The following is an 18,726-nucleotide window of genomic DNA, read 5'->3' as shown; positions in this document are numbered from 1 at the left end:
ATTTAAAATGTGAAAACTATAACAATAGTGTCATAGATAGTAACTATAGAGCAGACTCAAGCACAGTAGGTTTCTTTAACAACACTGTATAGAATAGTTTTAGGGTTAAATCCTCCTTTAGGATGAACACTTGAGACAGAGCGATATTATTGGTTATCATCTACATTTTCTTCAACAAAACTGCCCCGTGTAATTATTAAAGTACTTTTATTATAATTCCATCAGAGTGTCAGACTTTTTTGACCAATTTTTACTCTATCACTGTAAGTTTTTATACTACAAGCCTGTTCATCTTCACTGTTTGTTTTCTTCAGCAATACTTCAAAATGTACTATGGCATCACACCTAAGGATAAATATTAAGCGTAATGTCCCATCCATCATTGTTTTAACTATACAAGTGGAATTATGGTGACAGGCCTAAGGATAAATATTAAACATAATGTCCATCCATCATTTTTTTTTAATTATACAAGTGGAATTATGGTGACAGGCCTAAGTACAGTAGACTAGACATTTCCCAGTGGATTTAGGGCGTTCCTCTGAGCACAATCAGGCCGTGTCAGAGCACAGATGCGAAAGTGATTAGACAGTTTCATGCCAAAGTGTGAAGGGGAGAATAAAGAGAAGACTATAAATATTCTGGGCTCTGTTTGGACTGGCACTGGCCCTTGTGGAGTCAAGTTCAGCTCAGGCGATAGTAGATTCCAACTGTACAAAAAAAAAAAGTCTAATGGCTGCAAGCAACAGTTAAACAATTATCGCAAAAACATAAAAAGTAATTGGAATCATGCACATTTTTCCAGTTTAAACGTATTACAGAAGCGCATGACAAGAAGCTTTAGGCAACAACATCCAATAACAACTCTGAAAATACACAAACAATCTTGAGCCCACTCCACACCCCTTGTTCACGAGAGACGAAGGGGTGTCCAAAATCTCTTTAGCAGTGAGAGATCACTTCAAATCAAGGGGTATGAGAAGTTTGTGATGAAAATTAGAATACTGTCTTAAAAAAAGAGCTTTTAAATCCAGTGTTTTTATATTACAAAAGAGAGACTTGGTTTAAAGGGGCCCACATTGCAGCATTTTTTGATCTATGTTATAATGTTTCCTCATCACAAACAGACCTGAAGTTGTGTTTTGTTTCATTGACACATTTAATGACATCGCAAAGTGGAACAAGCAGCATTTTGAGCTTTGGAGATGTAGACAGACTAATAATAAAGGCTTACTCAAACATGGGTGAAAGAAACACAACCCCAGGTATGTTTTTGATGAGGTAACAACTCTTAGAATTTATGACCTGGCTTAAAGCTCACAAGAGTCAATTTTGCGTAAGATGGGCCCTTTACCAGTGTGAGTGCCAGTCCGATGAGAAAGCTCCCAGTGCAGTCCTATTTCTGTTTACAGCAGAGACAATAAAAGCAGCAGTGAAAGTGAAGGGGCACCTCAGCTGAACCCTGCAGTCCTGAGAGCTCTCCCAGTGGGTGAGCCGCAGCAATAAACTCTACCCGCATTCTCTCTCTCATTATAAAAATGTTTGGATCGGACATCAGCTTTCAAATATCGGTTAAGTCGATATCTTGTTTGGACATGTAAATTGATGACACAGTTTGATCAGTTTTGTCTCATTTTATTTTTTGTTTTAAGAACATAAATGCTCTTTTCAGTCTCTGCACTGGTATCGGTTAATATCGGGTATCGGATTTAGTATCGAAACTGAAAATGCTGGATCGATGCATCCCTAATTATAAAGCTTAACAACAACAGATCACATAGTTCTTCTTGTAAATTAGATAGGAGGAGGATTAAAAAGGTAGGTAACTAAAGGTAATTAAAAGGTGCACTGCGTACATTTTCTGAAGAGGGTCCGCAACCTGTTTGTCTCCATGGAGATGTAATAGTTTGGTTTAAATTGTTCACAGTATGGTATTCTATAGTATTTGGTATTGCTCAAAAATACCTTAAAAAAAAATCATTTTTACTGTGAGTGGGATCGTCTCTCCACAAATCTAAATTGTAATTTGGCTTGCAAGTCTCCATAGAGTTTCTTGAAGATTATGGTCATACTGTAGAACATTCTAGGCCAGGGGTTTCCAACCTGTAGCTCTCCACCCCCTTCCAAGTATCTTACCAAAGGATTTCTGAATAACACATACTGTGCTGAATGACAGAAAATTACAATTGTGCAATGTATCATTTTGATGCACTAATAAATGTCAATTTTTATGTTTTATAGGTATTTCAACTGTTCCCCATTTCAGGCTTTCCTATGCTGCCAAAATTAGTACCTCTTTGCATTTTCTTTTTGCAAAGGTAGAGATTAAATTTTCTTAACCCTCAATCCATTAATCGATCGTTGGGAGAATTAATGATAAATTTTCAATTAATCATTAATGTTTGATATTAAAATTATCATAATTATTATTACTATTACTAATCTGCATGAATAATCTCAACTTTAAAACATATAAACCATAAACACTCTGGAACCACATCAGCCCGTTTGATATTATAATGTGTTTAATGCAGCTTTGACACATTTGTTTATGTTTTACAGAAATGAAACTTAAAACCGAATGGCTCATTTGCATAAACTATAAGGACTGAAAAAAAACTGCTCTTTCCTTGTGCGCTGATGCTGTCAGCTTCTGTTGGACTAAAGGACACGATTCAGTGGAATATGAGTGTTCTCTCTGTGACACAGGGATGTTGATGATGTTGATGTGTGTATATCGCATTAGAAATGGTTTATGTTGTCAGAGATCATACATGTGCAGGTCATACGAGTGCAGATTGTATATGTGCAGGTTTGGCACAGCTCTTTATTTAACAGTCATTTCACTCACTTGAAAAGACTGAAAAGTGTTTGTCTTCTGGACGCATGCACACTCAACTTTATGTTGCAGTAACTGGGATACTGTGTATACAAGCACCATGACGAAACCGGGATACTCAAAACACCTGATAATAACTGGGATATTGATGAGCACTGAGTGGTACAGTGATCTCCAAGGAGGTGTGGTAAAGTAGAAACACGGGACTGTAAGGCCGTAACTCCAGTGTTTGTGTCAGACGCAGCCTCGTCTACTTATGCTACACTACACACAGTAACCTCCACTCGGTTTGTCGATTAAAAATGAACGTGATCAACGAAATTCCCAGTGATCAATTATCGATTAGTCGACTAATCAAGGACATCCCTACTGGAGACCACTGTTCTCGGCACATCTCCATGGAAACAAGCAGGTGATGGACCCTTCACTAGAAATGTTACACAGTGGGCCCATATTACAGCATTTTCTGATCTTTGTTATAGAAATAGAATAGAAAATGTTACTTCGGACTTGTCATTGAATCAAATGCAGAAACAGATGTTGTTGTGAAATCATTTTGCACAATTTAGCAATCCTGAGATTCCATACAGGCGTTTCTCAAATGTGCAAACAGTGCTGTCAGTCTCTTACGGATGCTGCTGATGCAGAACTGTACAACGCTGACATCTAAAGACTCCAATCCGAATCAATTTGTCCAGATCAAATTTAGACCAAGCAGCAAAGATATGTGCATTTTCAATTATTTTTTCTACTTCCAGTGCACAACATGTAACCCACAACCTCCTTATTAAGAGGAGACAGGCAAACCACTCTGCTACAGGAACACAGGGAAGACTTGCACACTCCAGTCAGAGAGATCAGGAGTCTAACTCACAACCTACTTACTGACACGAGACAGGCTAACCACACAGCCACAGTAGATTTTGTTCAGGTGTAGCACTCTTAGGTCAACAGTGTGTCCGTGTAGTGGAGGTAGGACAGCCCCTTTGACCTTTACGAATTTGTTTTGAAGCAAGTTTCTTTTAAAAGCTTTCCAACAGACACTTTGCAGCTGATGTCGTCAACATTTCCTGCGGGTGATGCTAACTAGAGGATCAGCTCTGTTTGAGGATATGTGGACTTTAATCAGAGCTTTATTTTAATGCAATTTGACCGGAAAGAATTGACTTAGTGGGAAGTACAACAGGTGAGAGGATTTGTGCTGTTAAACATTTCCCTCGCAAAGAATATTAGTCAAAAGCATTAGCATTAATCACTCTCAACTACACCTTTCATGATAATTACAATATTGGTTTATCGTTCAATACATGAAAGCTGGAACAATATATTTTTTGGGCTAATTTTGGTGTTAAATAAAATAAAAAGATGCTGTAAGTGAATAAATGCAAGATAATGCCATAGCTACTTTCCAGAGTCCAGGCAAAGCAATAACATCTCCATGGAAGCAAGCAGGTGATGGACCCTTCAAAAGTTACATAGTGCACCTTTACACAGCACTGGTGGAGGGTCTGTCACATGCTTCTCTCCATGGAGATATTACCTGGAATGTTCCAGAGTATGGCATTACAGAGCAGGTGACACATTGCCAGATCTGTAGAGAGGCGAGCCCACTCACAGTACGAATGGACGTTTTAAAGCTAATAAAAACCCATGTTATTGAGTAAATGGAAGATGGGTATGTTTAATGCCATACCGGGACATTCCAGACAAAACATTAACATCTCCATGGAGACAAGATGTAGTCCTCATAAAAGTCCTAGCTTCTTAACTGTACACTGAAACTTGACCTGATAGTGAACGCATTTATGCAACGTTTTCACAGCTCTCATTTATTATTCATCCAGAAAAACAACTATTAAAACGCACCACCAACTGTCTGAGCACCATCACAAGACATAACCACAAGGTAGAAACACTAATTAGCATCTGACCATGACACACTTTGAATAGTACCATTTATTGACTAAGCCTCGCCCCTGGATTTTGAATGACATGTTTCTAGACGACGTTACTCTAGTTTTAGTCAGTTGTTCCTTTGCAGCTGATGTCATCAACAATCCCTGGGGGTGTGATGCCAACTGCAGGCTCTGTTACTCAAGTTAGACTTTAATCTGAGCTTTGTTTTAACACAATCAGACCATAAGGTGGAACAACACAACAGCTGAGCTGATAAACTGTGCTGTTAAACAAGTCTCTGACACATATTAGAGTCACAAGCTAGCTCCAGTTAGTCGTTCTCATCTTTTTTGTTGAAAATCAAACACTTAAACAGGACAGAGAATGCTTGTACTGATAACAAGCTGCTGAGAATGTGTTGTTTAAATGCACTTTTTGGCTGTGTTTGCTATTGTATGCATTGTGCCACCATGTTAAATCTGATCATTTAATTCATTTCTGACAAGACACACGATCTCACTGTATTACAACAAAAATCTGATTTTTAACCATCATAATTTTAGCTGCCGCCATCTGTATTAAATATTATTGGGCTAAATAATGTTGTGATACCATCTATATAGCACCAACAGTCTCTGAATCTAAACTGTAAAAGATTCAAGATAAAATGTATGGATGTAACAATAACCGAGTCTCACAATAATATCATGGACAATCACAATGTATCGAATCTCAATTCTCTTTGCTTAAATTCATTGTTTTGGTGCAGCAATAGCTAAACGAAACAGAGGAAACCACATGGACCACGATCCTTAGCTCTGTTTCAGTCTTATTTACAAGATGAAATAACTTTAAGCACTTTTAGATTGTAAGTCTATGTACGTGCAAGTGTGTGTAAGTTTATGACAGAACCAAAGTCTTGTCAAGGCATTTTGAAAGGAAAAAAGTAGTACATTCACAATTCACAGTTTTGTATCCTTTACAAAATATCACAATAAATATTGTACCAAGAGATGCATATCGTGAAAATATTGTACAGAAAAATGTGGATATCGCTACATGTCTACTACCGAAAAATGTCAGCCAGTTTGAAGTATTTGGAAAGTACAGAGTTAGGGAGGTCACAATTAAACTTCTAAACTGTGGTAACCTGAAGAGATAGTTATGGACAGATCATTAACAGCAATGACTTTATTACAGGTACAGTGTTTCAAAACTATTTCTTTATTACAGCTCATGTTTCAAAGATTTTGCACATTTAGAAATGGGTTTCATGGGAATAGTGTGTGCTTGCCTGCTTGTGTTATTGTGGCATATGGTAGTTTGCCACAATTATTGTTTATTGTGATTAGAGTGACCACCTGTTCCTCTTTTGGACGCTCTGCACAGCACTGTAGGCCTCTGTCCCTCGTCCCACGTATTTAAAGAATGTTCCACTTATGAACAAAAGTGAGATTTACTTAGAAAACATGAGAATTTTTTTTTTCCCTCACAATAAATCAAAACTTACACTCTCTCTGCGAGATACGATTAGCACCCTAGAATACTGCGCTACCATCTGGGATCCTTATGTATCAAAGGACAAGAATAAAGTTCCAGAGAAGAGCAGCATGTTTTATAACTTCGGACTATGAACCAAAAAGCAGTGCAGTAGTTACTGAATATCTGCACAGATACTGAAAAAATTGCTGGATTGGATATCTGCTTTCAAATATTGGTTCAGCAGATATCCTGGTTGGACATTAATGTAACATGACCGTTTACTGATAGTAGTTGGTGCAGAAAGTCTCATGTTTGAACTTTTACCTATCTATACAAGATGAATAATAGTGACATAACACATTTGGAGCCGTTCTGTTTTATTTTATTTGTGTTTAAAGGAAATAAATGCTGTTTTCAGTCTCTACTCTGATATCAGCTGATATTGGGTATTGGCAGATACTTAAAGCTGTAGCACTGAAATCGAATCGAAGCTGAAAAACATGAATCGGTGCATTCGTACCAACAACTTGGCCATGCTGGCGCCATCCAGTGCCTCCGCTCAATTTCATTTCTCTCTAGCGACTAGGTCAGGAATGAAAATACAATAATAGACGGTTCGCAAAAACCCCGGAAGTGCAAGTTTCGGGCACGAGTCAATCAGCGACGATCCATATATTCAGTGTTGGCAACGATTCCAGAGATCGAGGATTTAAAGCCAGAATAAAGAGAATGTTGGTGAATTTCATCAAGGGGAAAGATGTTATTGCCCTTCTTCCTACGTGATTTGGGAAAAGCTTAATATACCAGTTAGCGGCACATTACATATGTGACTACCAAATAGCAGTGATTGATTAAATGATAAAAAGTACCTACCTACCATCAAGTGAATGAATTCTAACACTGCTAGGTCAGACGGTTTGTACAAAGTGAAACAAACTAAAACCGGCTGATGAATCAGGCTACCAACAACTTGTCCTGATGTATAAAATGACCAACCAACTCGAAGCAGTACCACTCACCTCACTGTACCTGACCACCGAACCAGATCTAATCATCTATACAAGTATTGGACCTTAAAACCCAACAGACCCAGTATAAGAACTCTTTTTTTTCCATTCACCATCCCAGAATGGAATCAGCTACCATCTGAAGTAATTTAAACCCAACTTTAGTTCTTTAAAGTTGACAGACAAAACCATAACATCACGCGCTCTTTCTCTGCCTTCATCCCTTCATCTGTGAGATATCCATTTTGAGTTTGTCTGATGAATTAATGAAATAGAACCAGAATAAATAAAACTGACAATCATCAGGTGTTAAACACTTGTCAATGAGCTTAAAATGTCCCTAGTCAGTACCAGTGCCGCCTTCAAAAGCTTTTTCAGCTATTTTAAATTGGTCATCGGATACTAAAATAACATACACGCATACTATACTAACAATGCTACACTTGATTAAACAGTAAATGGATGACCTATCAAGAAAACTATGCATGGTTTCACTGTACTGACTTTGACAGCAGTGCTATGTAGGATGGCAAGATTAATCACAATCAAACTAAAGTGTAATTAGAGTAGATGCAATTATCAAATTGCTGCCGTTTTTGAAGTAAAATGTCCAAAATATGTTAATGAGATAATCTGTATAACAACTTATGCCTGTAGGTAAGATCTGTTCAAACATAGTACAAAATGTGATTCTTTTATTAGTTTGTAAGCTCATATTTCAGTCTTTCTAACAATTTTCCTGGGCGCGTTTAAAATTTGAACTTAGAACAGAATCTTATTATTTAAAAATCGAAATAAAATTGCAAATCTAATGGCAATGCTTATGAGAAAAATCACAATAACATATTATTTCCTAAATCGTTGAGCCCTAGTTCTGTACGATCACTATTATACTAGGCTCTCATGAACAGCTGTCTAGTGTAGTCGGCATATTCTCCTATAATTATGAGTTATTGGTGAAATGCCTTGGCCTGTAGTTGTATGCCACACCTGACAGATGAGATTTAAATCATTTTATATGAGTTACAACGCTGCAAAGACACGCACCTGTGAACTGGAACTAAAAATGGAACTAGCGCTAAGTGGACACTGGACTGGCCCCGCAGGTCTTAAAATAAACCACTCCGGAAGATTCCAGAGACGTCCGGGGATTTATGAATGAAAACTAACTACAAACATGTGGCAAATAAAAGCAGGGAATGGATTTTGAAGTGAAGTGAAATATAAGATTGTCAAGCTATGGAAACGCTAAGGGCATTCCTCAAACTGCAGCATCTCGCTTCGGCGCTGTGTTCACGGCCTGTCAATCTCTGTGGTTAAGTTGCTAACAGGCTATCCCCCGTGTTAGCCGCAGTGTAGACACATAAATAATGAGGGAAAGCACGTTGAAAAGGCAGCCCTAACATGCACAGATAAACGGGACAGATAAAACCGAAGCGCTCATTCCTCGGCACCGCCAGGCTAAAGCGGCTAGCAGAAGGAAGCTAATGCACTGAGCTAGCTGTCAGGAGAAATGTAGCAGTAACTCACATGTCACGATCGGTTTGTTCTCCATGGTGTAGATGATCGGCTTTTCTTCTGGACACTCCATATGTGTTAGCGGTGCCGATCCATGAAAATGACATACAAACGCGGCTTTATTATTAGTAAGTGCTTATCTCTGCAGTTGTGTTGAATCGATGGGGCCTGTGTCCCCACTGCACTCCGGAAATACGTCACCTGTGCGTCAGTGACGTAGGTAACCTCTTATTTTTTTTATTTGTATGTTTTTTTATTACTATTAAAATAATTAATAGTATTAGAACTAGACCTGTATTAAATCAGCCTTATTGCTATTATTTTTTTCAGTTTCTTTCTTTATATTTTGTATTCTGTTTTTAAATATTCTGCATATTGATTTCCCTGAACAGTAATTAAATTCTTTTCACTGATTTATACACCTTTTTTTTTCTCACACCCAGCACACCAGTTGTTTAAATGGGTAATTTTCAGTTATATCAGTAATATAATTAATAAATAAATAAATAAATAATAAATATATATATATATATATATATATATATATATATATATATATATATATATATATATATATATATATATATATATATATATATATTTTTTTTTTTTTTTTTTTAGGAAAAAAATAAAAAATAAAAAAAATAAACAGGTACTACCCTAATGATGCATATATAGGTGTGGAAGAAAATAGGCAAAAGTCGTAAGGCAACATACGCCAGCTTAGAGTTGTAAAACAGCTAATCTTAAGCAAACTATTAGATCTACTTTCTATGAAGAGAGCCATAGTGTCATCTTGTGGTCACTCATGGAATTGTACAGTCAATAAAGCGTTATTTTTGTAATATAAACAGTTATTGAGACTCTCAATTAACATATTAGTAGTGGTAGGAAGTACTTGAATGCATGTACCAAAAATTCATATTCTCAATACTAATTGTAAATTAAATACTTACAGTACAGTATTAGTGAGAATAAAGAAAACACAGCTCTAGAGTGTCTGTATGTGTGTATTTCTCATCTCTAATTGGACATAAGTTAATACAAATAAACAGTGTATTCCAGTAGTGATAGTCAAGTCATGCTCATTCATATAGACACAACAGCAGCATGTTAATCCAGTATGCAACGTTTATTATGTAAATGAAAATACCTAATTTATTTGCAAAACAAGAAGTCACACTATTATAGAACAAACTCTATCACTGCTCTCCTTTCTCTGCCCTCTCCTCTGTCTCTCCTCCCTTTTTTTTCTCCTCCTCCTCCTCCTCCCCCCCTCTCTCAACCTCTCCTCTCTCCTCCATTGTATTCCCTGTGCTACTCTCCTTCTCACTCTCTATCTCAGCTCCGTCTCCTGGTCCTGGTCTAGCGTCCCCTCTCTCTTTCTTCTCCTCCTCCTCTTCCAGTTGACTCCTTGCTTCTTTGTTTGCTTCCTCACTTCCTTCCTTACCTCCTTCTCCTACACCCTCTCCACTTTCTTTAGTACTTTTCGTGCTCTCCCCATCTCCCTCTTTGGCCACTTCTTCACCGCCGGCATCCTGGTTTTGCCCTTGTTTTGTCCCGTTTTCATCCATCTCCTCTTCTCCTTCTGCTTCCTCTCTTGGCAGTTCAATCTCTCCACCTACCCCTTGACCTCTGCCTTGTCCTAACTCCTCATCCTCAATTTCCAATGCATCATCGGGGACCGCCAGTGTAGCAACTTCCCATTCTAGCTGCTCAACTCTTGCTCTCATTTTTCTATTACTAGACTCCAACTCAACCATCAGTCTCGCTAATTTAGTCTGAAGTATTTCCAAGTTTTCCTGAAGTCTTTTGATTCTTGTCTCCACTTTGTCTTTCTCATCCTCCTCTCCCTCCGCACTCTCCTCCAGCATGCCCATTTTGGTGAGGATTTGACGCCCTTTCTCCTCTAGGTGGCGCTTTGCTGCTGGGAACTCTGAAAGCACATCTGTCAGGTCTTCTTTAGACAGGCTGAAGAGGTCGGAGTAGCCAATGCTGCGGATATTGGCGGTTCTCCGGTTTCCAGATTTGTTTCCTAAAATAAGATGGCACATGTTATTGACCACAGACTGTTTCACTGTTTGATTTTCAAACTTACCCCTGTTGGTTATTAGCACTGTAATCTTTACTCTCTTAAAAAAATGACAGAACTAGTACATTTTCAAGTGCCTATGACAGGACTACTCATATTTAAGATTTTTTAAAACACAACACAACATCTTGTACACTAATTAGAATTATTATTTTTTTTTTATAAAAAGGTAAGAAAAGACCTTTATTTAGTTTAAATGAAGTTTAAGTAAGTATCATAAAAATGTGTTTCTTTTGTGTAAATTGTGCTGGACTTTTGGATAGAATTGTCCCTACTGTGAGATTAGAAATACTTTATCATCCCGAAGGAAACTAATTTCAATAACATCAATTCAACATCAAAAGAGAACTCTCTACTTCCTGTAATTTAACATATTTTTTTCAACTTTTCTTCACAAATTGCTTCTTGATTGGTGTAAAACTATTATTTATGTTTTCAACAGATATTATCCCACCACCAAAAGTCAAAATTAGAGAATTGGCAAAACACTCATACACACTTTAAACAGTTTGCAGTGGTCCAAAGTTTTTCTCACCTTATGCATTCAGAGCATCCGAATTAATCACATGATGAGTTTATAAGAGCATTTTACAACTCTTATGATGTGAAGGATTAATAATAATAATAATAATGATAATAATAATACATAACACTTATATAGCGCTTTTCAAGATACCCAAAGACGCTTACATCAGAAAACAAACAGCGACAAACAAGAAAGAAAGAGAAATTAGTTTAATATATTTCGCTTTTGTTAAGTTCTGTTTTGCTACACACTGTAAACGACATCCAACCTTTGATATTAAGGATGCTGATTTCTCCAAAAAAGTTGCCCTCGCTCAGAACAGCAAACTCAGTCACTCCGTCGTCTGCCACCACGGCCAGTTTGCCCTCTTTAATGATGTACATCTCATGGCCCACGTCACCCTTTCTGCACACGTACTCTCCAGGACTGAACACCTGAAAACACATAGAAATCATAACGAGTCTGAGATAAAAAACATTGAAAAGCATAACATATTATTCACTCGCTATACTGGAAAAGTTAGTTGCATGCTAGTTAGTTTATGGCCATTTAAAAATTTCATCTAATCTCGCAGATCAACATTTATCCAGTTAAAATAAAAATAAAAAACTTGCATTATTGCCAATTGGTACTATCATTAACTGAATGCAACAAGGAAGTTTTTGTTCTGTTTGTGCCTATAGAGGGAGCTGTGAACCTGTACTTCAGACTCTCATTTTAACAAAGCTTTCTTGGAGATGAAAGTTTGATGTATTACTTGAAGTATTCAAATATTATTATTACTACTTAGTATTACTAATAATACTAATATTAGCAGTAGTAGTAGTAGTAGTAGTAGTATTAGTATATCAGTAGTTATATATTTAGTTTTTGAGTTTTGACAAATTTACTTATATTTTATCACAGACTGATTTAAATGTGGCCTATGTAACTTTCTGAGGGACATCTGCTTGTCTCCATGGAGATGTTATTGCTTTGCCTGGAATGTACCACAGTGTTGGAGCCTAAACCCAGTTTTGTAACTTTTTCATTAATGAGATAATTATTCTTATTTTGTTTTATTTAATATTTAATTAAAGTGGATGGTTTTTGGTAATTCTGGTAATTCTGTATGGTTAACATGATTATTTGTTGATTATTTGCTTAAAAATAATTTTAATTTATTTACATTCAGTTAATTATTGCTAATGTTAATCATAAGTTTACTGAAGTAATGTTTATTTTTTGTATTATTTTGTGGTCTATGGCTTCTTATTTAAGGCGAGTGCAGGTGCACCATGGGCGTGAAGTGGAGCCAAACAGTTTTTTGACCTCCTGTCACCTATGTTAAAGTTCCCCTTTTTTGTATGTATTTTTATGTCCCAATCATGTGAATACTCAGTAAAGAGTTTTTAACTGCACTTGGATTGCTCTCCGTGCATTATTTCACTTTTGAGGCACTTTAAAAGGTGGAACAATGTGCGCAAAGCGTCTACTATGGCTTCACAAATGTGTGGACCTTTCACACAGTATAAATTGCTCTATCTTGCATATATTCAAAAACATCAGTAAAAATACCTTGAAACACAGGCACTCTACTGTCAACAGATCTGACATGGTGGTGACCGTCTTCTCTCCGTTGAAATAATTTTAATGTTAGAAGGCAAAGCAATAATACCTCCACGGAGACAGACCCTTCACCAGAAAAGTTGCATAGTGCCTCTTTAAGATCTCTTCGGACATGCATGTTCTGAATTAAACTTGATTTTTTTTAACAGTTCTTATTTCACTGTACTCTAAAATGCTCTTGGATGTGTTTAAAATGTGTAATCTGAACTGAGCCTTGATTAAAATTAATGAACCACACATTTTAGCTCAACCACAATAAAAACACAAATATATCTGTCCTTAATAGTCCATAAACAGCCTCCTCTCTCTCAGCCCGTCCTCACCTGTGGGTTTAGTTTCAGCACCAGCTCTTCTAGCAGACTCGTCTCGCAGTTTTGGAAAATGGTGACTTTTGACAGGGTCGGCAGGTGCACACTGACAGCGATCTCTGTACGCAGGTGCAGAGGCAGCTGCTGGAGAATCTCGTTTTCTCTCATGATCTTCTTGTTGATGTGCAGGTGCTGGTACCAGTTGTCAATCCTCTGCCTCAGCTCTTTACTGATGTGGTGGCTGCGCAGGTACGCCTTCACCTAAACACACAAGGAGAAGAGAGGCTTTTAAAAGACACAATTATCCAAACAGTTCTGCAAAGACAATGAGGACAATTTGAGCTGTCTTCGAAAATTGACACTTGAGACTGAAGTATGAACAAAACATGATTGTAGTCAAAACTATGTATTTACTATTATGTATAAAACTACAAGGAGGATGAACATTTTGGTGTTTTCAGAGGACATTTATATATAGATAAATGCAGTTTTTAATTTTCCATTCACCTAAAGATGGAAGTTTTATCCCTGCTCAGAATTATGCATACAGTTGCTGTGTCCTTTGGCAAGACACTTCAACACATTACGCAGGAGCTGTAGGTAGAGACTGGCAGCCGCCTCTTTCTTTGTCAACCCCAAGGCCCAACCATTAAGTGTGGAGAGTTTAATGTAATTTGTCTCCTGAAAGACTATTTAAAGATGGACAATATGCCAAAGAATTTATACTACAATTTTCAGAAATACATTTGGTCACAATTCATTACACATTACACAGTACACTAAACGGCTTCATACTGTCTTCAAAAGGTGACTTTTACTTTATCTAAATCTAAAAGTTCACACATCACTGTGATCGGATAAATCCACCTGTCACCAGCGCCTTTCAAGATACCCAAAGAGCTTTATAGTTCATTGTTCATTCACTCCACACTCAGTGATGGTAAGCTACTACTGTAGCCACAGCTGCCCTGGGGCAGACTGACAGACGAGAGGCTGCCAATCTGCGCCATCGGTCCCTCTGACCACCACCATCACTCACGCACACACCACATTCACGCTAGGCAATGTGGGTGAAGTTTCTTGCCTAAGAACACAATGACAGTTTCTGCCACTGGCGCCCCACTGTGGCACCTGGAATTCACAGTGGTCTCCCATCTAAGTACTACCCAGGCCCGGTCCCGCTTAGCTTCTGAGATCTGACAGGATCAGGCTTTGATTTGGCCAGTAAAAAATAATTAATTAATTAATAAAAATACAGTATATCATGGGCTGCTGTATCGATATATCACCAAGAGTATTTTTTGGTTTATTTTACTCAATTCTTTTGTTCCAGCTACAGTTTTGTTGTTTGTTCAGTGGAAGGAAATTTGTTTGTGCAACACATTTGATTTGATGAGTAAAATGGGCGTGTTTCATTTTAACTTTGTACAAGAAGTGGTTTAACAAAGACTTTTAGTATCACAGTCATGATTTTGCCATTATTTTTTATTGAACCGTATCGAATCAATTTGAAATATTTCATATTGAACCAAAAGTGCACTGTATCAAGATATGTATCGTATCGTGGCCTATGTATCGAGTTATGTATTGTATCAGGAACTTCTTAATAATAATGATAAGTATAAGAGCACACAGACTAGTATACAACCATGGATCACTATGGAACCTCCCTGGACCACTGAGGGATTACACAGATATAAGACCACATGGGAACAGAAAAGAAAGTACCATTATTTAATGCTGAAAATGACATTCTGCTGTCTAATAGTGTGAGTGACTGAGTGTGTTTAAGTAGTGTTAGTGTGATTTTGTGTTTTTTATTATCATTTTTATTATCATCAGAATAGGTATTGAGTATCCAGTCTATTCCTCAGTACTGAAACCAAGTTAGAAATGTTAATATCGTGACAACACCACAGTTGTATCAAAACTATACTTGTCATTTGTAACAACTGAATCGCAAATCAATCTTACCAGCTCATGATTTGGGAAGAAGACATTGTCCCTGTCCCTGAGGCTTGAAATGACGTTTCCAACATTCCCTACAATAGACGCAAACACCAGCACTGCAATGAGCAGATCTGCTATCATAAACAAGTACTCCTCCTCTCTGTTGGGAAGCGGAGTATCCCCAACCGTAGTGAAGATCTGCGCCGAAAACCAAAAACAGTAGAAATATTGCCGTCGAGTTGAAGCAAAAACTGGGTTGGAGATGTTTGGATACACCCACCTATCCCTACCAAATCCAATGTAGTTCGAAAGGGCGAAATACAAGCAAGCGTTCCAGTGGATAAGTACAAAAATATATATCATTAATTTGGAAATTCGGAACGTGTTGGGGTAGGAGGTTCTTGTTTCCATGCGGTCCAAAGCTTCGTTGAGGCGTGGAGTGCGTAATAGCCGGTTGATTCGCACTAAAGGAGTCTCAATGCCGAATGCGAAGTAAAGGAAGTCCGTTGGGAGTAAAGATACGACGTCTCGAAGGAAAAACCTGGAGCTGAGATAGCGTTTTTTCAGTCTGGCTGGATCTGTGATGAGAATCCCCTGCTCCAAGAAACCTAAAAGAGCAAAGGTGGGGTTAGTAAAAAGATATGGACTGGGTCATGAAGATGCACAAATAACTCTGTAGCCTATATTTATGTAAAGGTTTGCTTTTTTTTTTTCTTACCATAATTAAAGAGCCTATATTACACTATTTTCTGATCTCTGTTGTAATGTTGTTCCCTCATCACAAACATATCTGGAGTTGTGTTTTGATTCATTCACACATGTTTAATCTTCTTCTTTTTTCCACAATATGAAGTCATGTGGCATTACAGGAAGTGCTCCACTGTGTTTTTACACTCCATACACCTTCACTAGAATCACTTGGATAATTTTAGCCCTGGAAATGCCAATCTCTACTGAACTAAAGGTAAAAGGTAGCTGTTAACTTGAAATCTTCCACTTCATGACATCACAAGGTGGAACAGAGCATTTTGAGCTTTGGAAATGTAGACAGACTAATAATAAAGGATTGTGTGCATGAAACAAAACAAAACTCCAGGCATATTTTTGAGGAGGTAATAACCTTCTAGCATTGCTTAAAGCTCACAAGATTTTTGCACAATTTAGGACTTATAAAGGCACACTATGTCATTTTTATGGTGGATGGTCTACCACCTGCTTACTTACATGGTGATGTTAGTGCTTTTCCTTGAATGATGACTTTCCTCCACAGAATGGCATTAATTGTATCTAGATCTGTGAAAAGGCGAGCAAAATAACGCTCTTCTATTTCCATTTTTACCTCAAAAAACAAACAAACTAATCTGGGAATGAGACTGGGGCAGCGCTGAAAAGAATTGGTATTGAATATTGATATCAAGTAACACTGTCAACCGATATTGGAAAAAAATGTGTTGATATTTTTTGTACGTCATCCACCCCGACTTAAAAAATAAAACAGTACCTGTGCGCACAGTGATGACCATGTCTGCTACATACATCAGGTCTGACAGGTAGTCCAGGGTCAACCACACAGGCAGGTAGTTCAGAGCAATGGAGGTGAAGCAGGTCCTAAACAAGTTTAAGTACACGCAGAGAGATTTACTGTAAACACTGTAAACACATTTCTACAAAATGTCTATCATGAACTGAGACTGTACTAGTTTAGAATTATTTATTTCATTATTGGTTCTATCCTTTGGGATTTGTTTGAACAAATTATTTTTTTTATTTGAAGCAAAACTGTCCATGGAGTAAAATTTCCATAAATATTTAGTTGTTGAAATTTTCAGGTTTTCATAGTATACTCACAGATTTTCTATTAATTATAAAATATACATCTACTATCAGTCAAACGTTTAGATACACCTTCTTCAGTGTTTTTACTTTCTACATTTCAGATACATACAAAAGATTAAAGATAAATAACTCAAATAATTATTTCTTATATTTTATATTCAAATCCTGAAAGCAGCAATCCTTTGCTTTTGGCGACAGTGCTGTAAACAATCGGTCTTCTCAAAATGTGTCAAAAGCAATGATTAAAGCAATGAATTAGTTATTTTGAGTTTATGTTTTGTTTACTGCATTGCATATGTGCTCATTCATTGTTTTGACTAAATATTTCAAACAAGTTTAATATTTTGAATGGTACGCTATTTTAACTTCTGTAGATATTCCTTTAAGTGGTGAAACTGAGCAAATAGTGTGTATAGTGAATATTGCTGACATGTTTTACCTTAAAATAATGATGACCCAGTTGTAGACAATGGGGAAGATTATGATCTGAAGCCACACATAGTAAAACTGCTCTGCGGGGTCCACCACCCACTCTCTCCAGCTAGAAACAAGAGAGATTTTTACAATAATCACAATACTTCAATTCCAAAACTGTATAATGTTTCAAAATTCAGCAAATGAAGTAGTGTTGTAGTCTTCCAGGTAATTATGGATACTAAAAACTATTTGTACATTTAAAGGGCTCATATTACGCTATTTTCTAATCTATGTTATAATGTTGTATCCTCATCAAAACATACCTCGAGTTGTGTTTCTTTTCATTCACACATGTTTAACACACCAACACTGTGTATTTATGCTGAGTTCTTCTCTCAAACGGAAAACACTCTGACATCACCTTGTGATGTCAGGCGGTAATACAGGCAAACCAGTAACTCCAAGCTGTAACTTATGTCAACTGACAATCTTATGAATAAATAAATAAACACAAAAAAAAATGAAACCACTTACTTAATTTTTGTGAGTCTATCCAATGCACTGCTTTGCCCCTCTGTCCGGTTCTCGTCTTCTTCTTGTACATTCACCCTCCTTCTTCTGTGCCAGTTCAAGAGCCTTTGCCACTGGTTATTCCTGACGGTAACATTACCTAAATTGTCCATGTTATACCCTGATTTCTGACCCAAAATGTTGCTTTTCTTCGTAGTTCTCCCTCCTTTACATGACTAGGTGCTTCCAACTGACTTGCTTTCCATGTTGGTGGAGTGATACTGGTCTCCATGGAGGAGAGCAGGATAACAACAAGTGCCATGGTTCCTTGGGGAATGGCTTCTCCAGGACAACTCTGCTCCTTCCACTCAGAGGCTGCTGTTATCACAATTGGACCAATGACAGCAGCTCTATAGGGAGTAAGAGGAGACAAGAGGGTCATTAAGTCAGTCCTAATGTAGGAACTGATGTGGACAGGTGTAGTACACATGAATGTGTTGTAGTATTTCAAAACAAAGAGCCCTAAAGGAAAACATTTATATTTTAATTCTGTTTAGTGTTTAATTCTTGTCCACCAGAAGGTGGTGGTATACGCAGAAAGCCAAGAATCATCATATATAAGGCTTAAATATCGCCTGTATTTTATCCATGGAGACACGCAGGTGATACCACGCCACAAATTACAGGTCACATCTTTGGAGAGGTAAGCCTGCTCTAAGATAGCATGTTTAGAAGGT

The 18,726-nt window shown here is 37.4% G+C and overlaps 2 protein-coding genes across 2 annotated transcripts in view; both read right to left on the bottom strand.

The window, feature by feature from the left end:
* trappc10 (trafficking protein particle complex subunit 10) overlaps positions 1–8,926 on the bottom strand; it is a 39,500-nt gene extending 30,574 nt beyond the window's left edge. The window contains exon 1 of the mRNA XM_020926992.2: positions 8,755–8,926. Within this exon, the coding sequence (XP_020782651.1) occupies positions 8,755–8,815 (61 nt within the window). The 5' untranslated portion in view covers positions 8,816–8,926. The remainder of the gene's footprint in view (positions 1–8,754) is intronic.
* Positions 8,927–9,733: 807 nt separating this feature from the next.
* cnga4 (cyclic nucleotide gated channel subunit alpha 4) lies at positions 9,734–18,162 on the bottom strand. Its single transcript, XM_055151010.1, has 8 exons — positions 18,014–18,162; positions 17,502–17,603; positions 16,728–16,834; positions 15,251–15,834; positions 13,292–13,537; positions 11,629–11,794; positions 10,193–10,777; positions 9,734–9,765 (listed from the first exon to the last, which is right to left on the bottom strand). Exons 1-8 carry the CDS (start codon positions 18,160–18,162, stop codon positions 9,734–9,736), a joined length of 1,971 nt encoding a protein of 656 aa, XP_055006985.1.
* Between the last annotated feature and the right edge of the window lie 564 nt (positions 18,163–18,726).

The sequence above is a fragment of the Boleophthalmus pectinirostris genome, unplaced genomic scaffold (assembly GCF_026225935.1).
Source record: "Boleophthalmus pectinirostris isolate CB_2022bp ecotype Guang Dong unplaced genomic scaffold, ASM2622593v1 HiC_scaffold_1, whole genome shotgun sequence".
Taxonomy (NCBI): Eukaryota; Metazoa; Chordata; class Actinopteri; order Gobiiformes; family Gobiidae; genus Boleophthalmus; species Boleophthalmus pectinirostris.
This window is presented reverse-complemented; position numbering and strand designations above follow the sequence as displayed.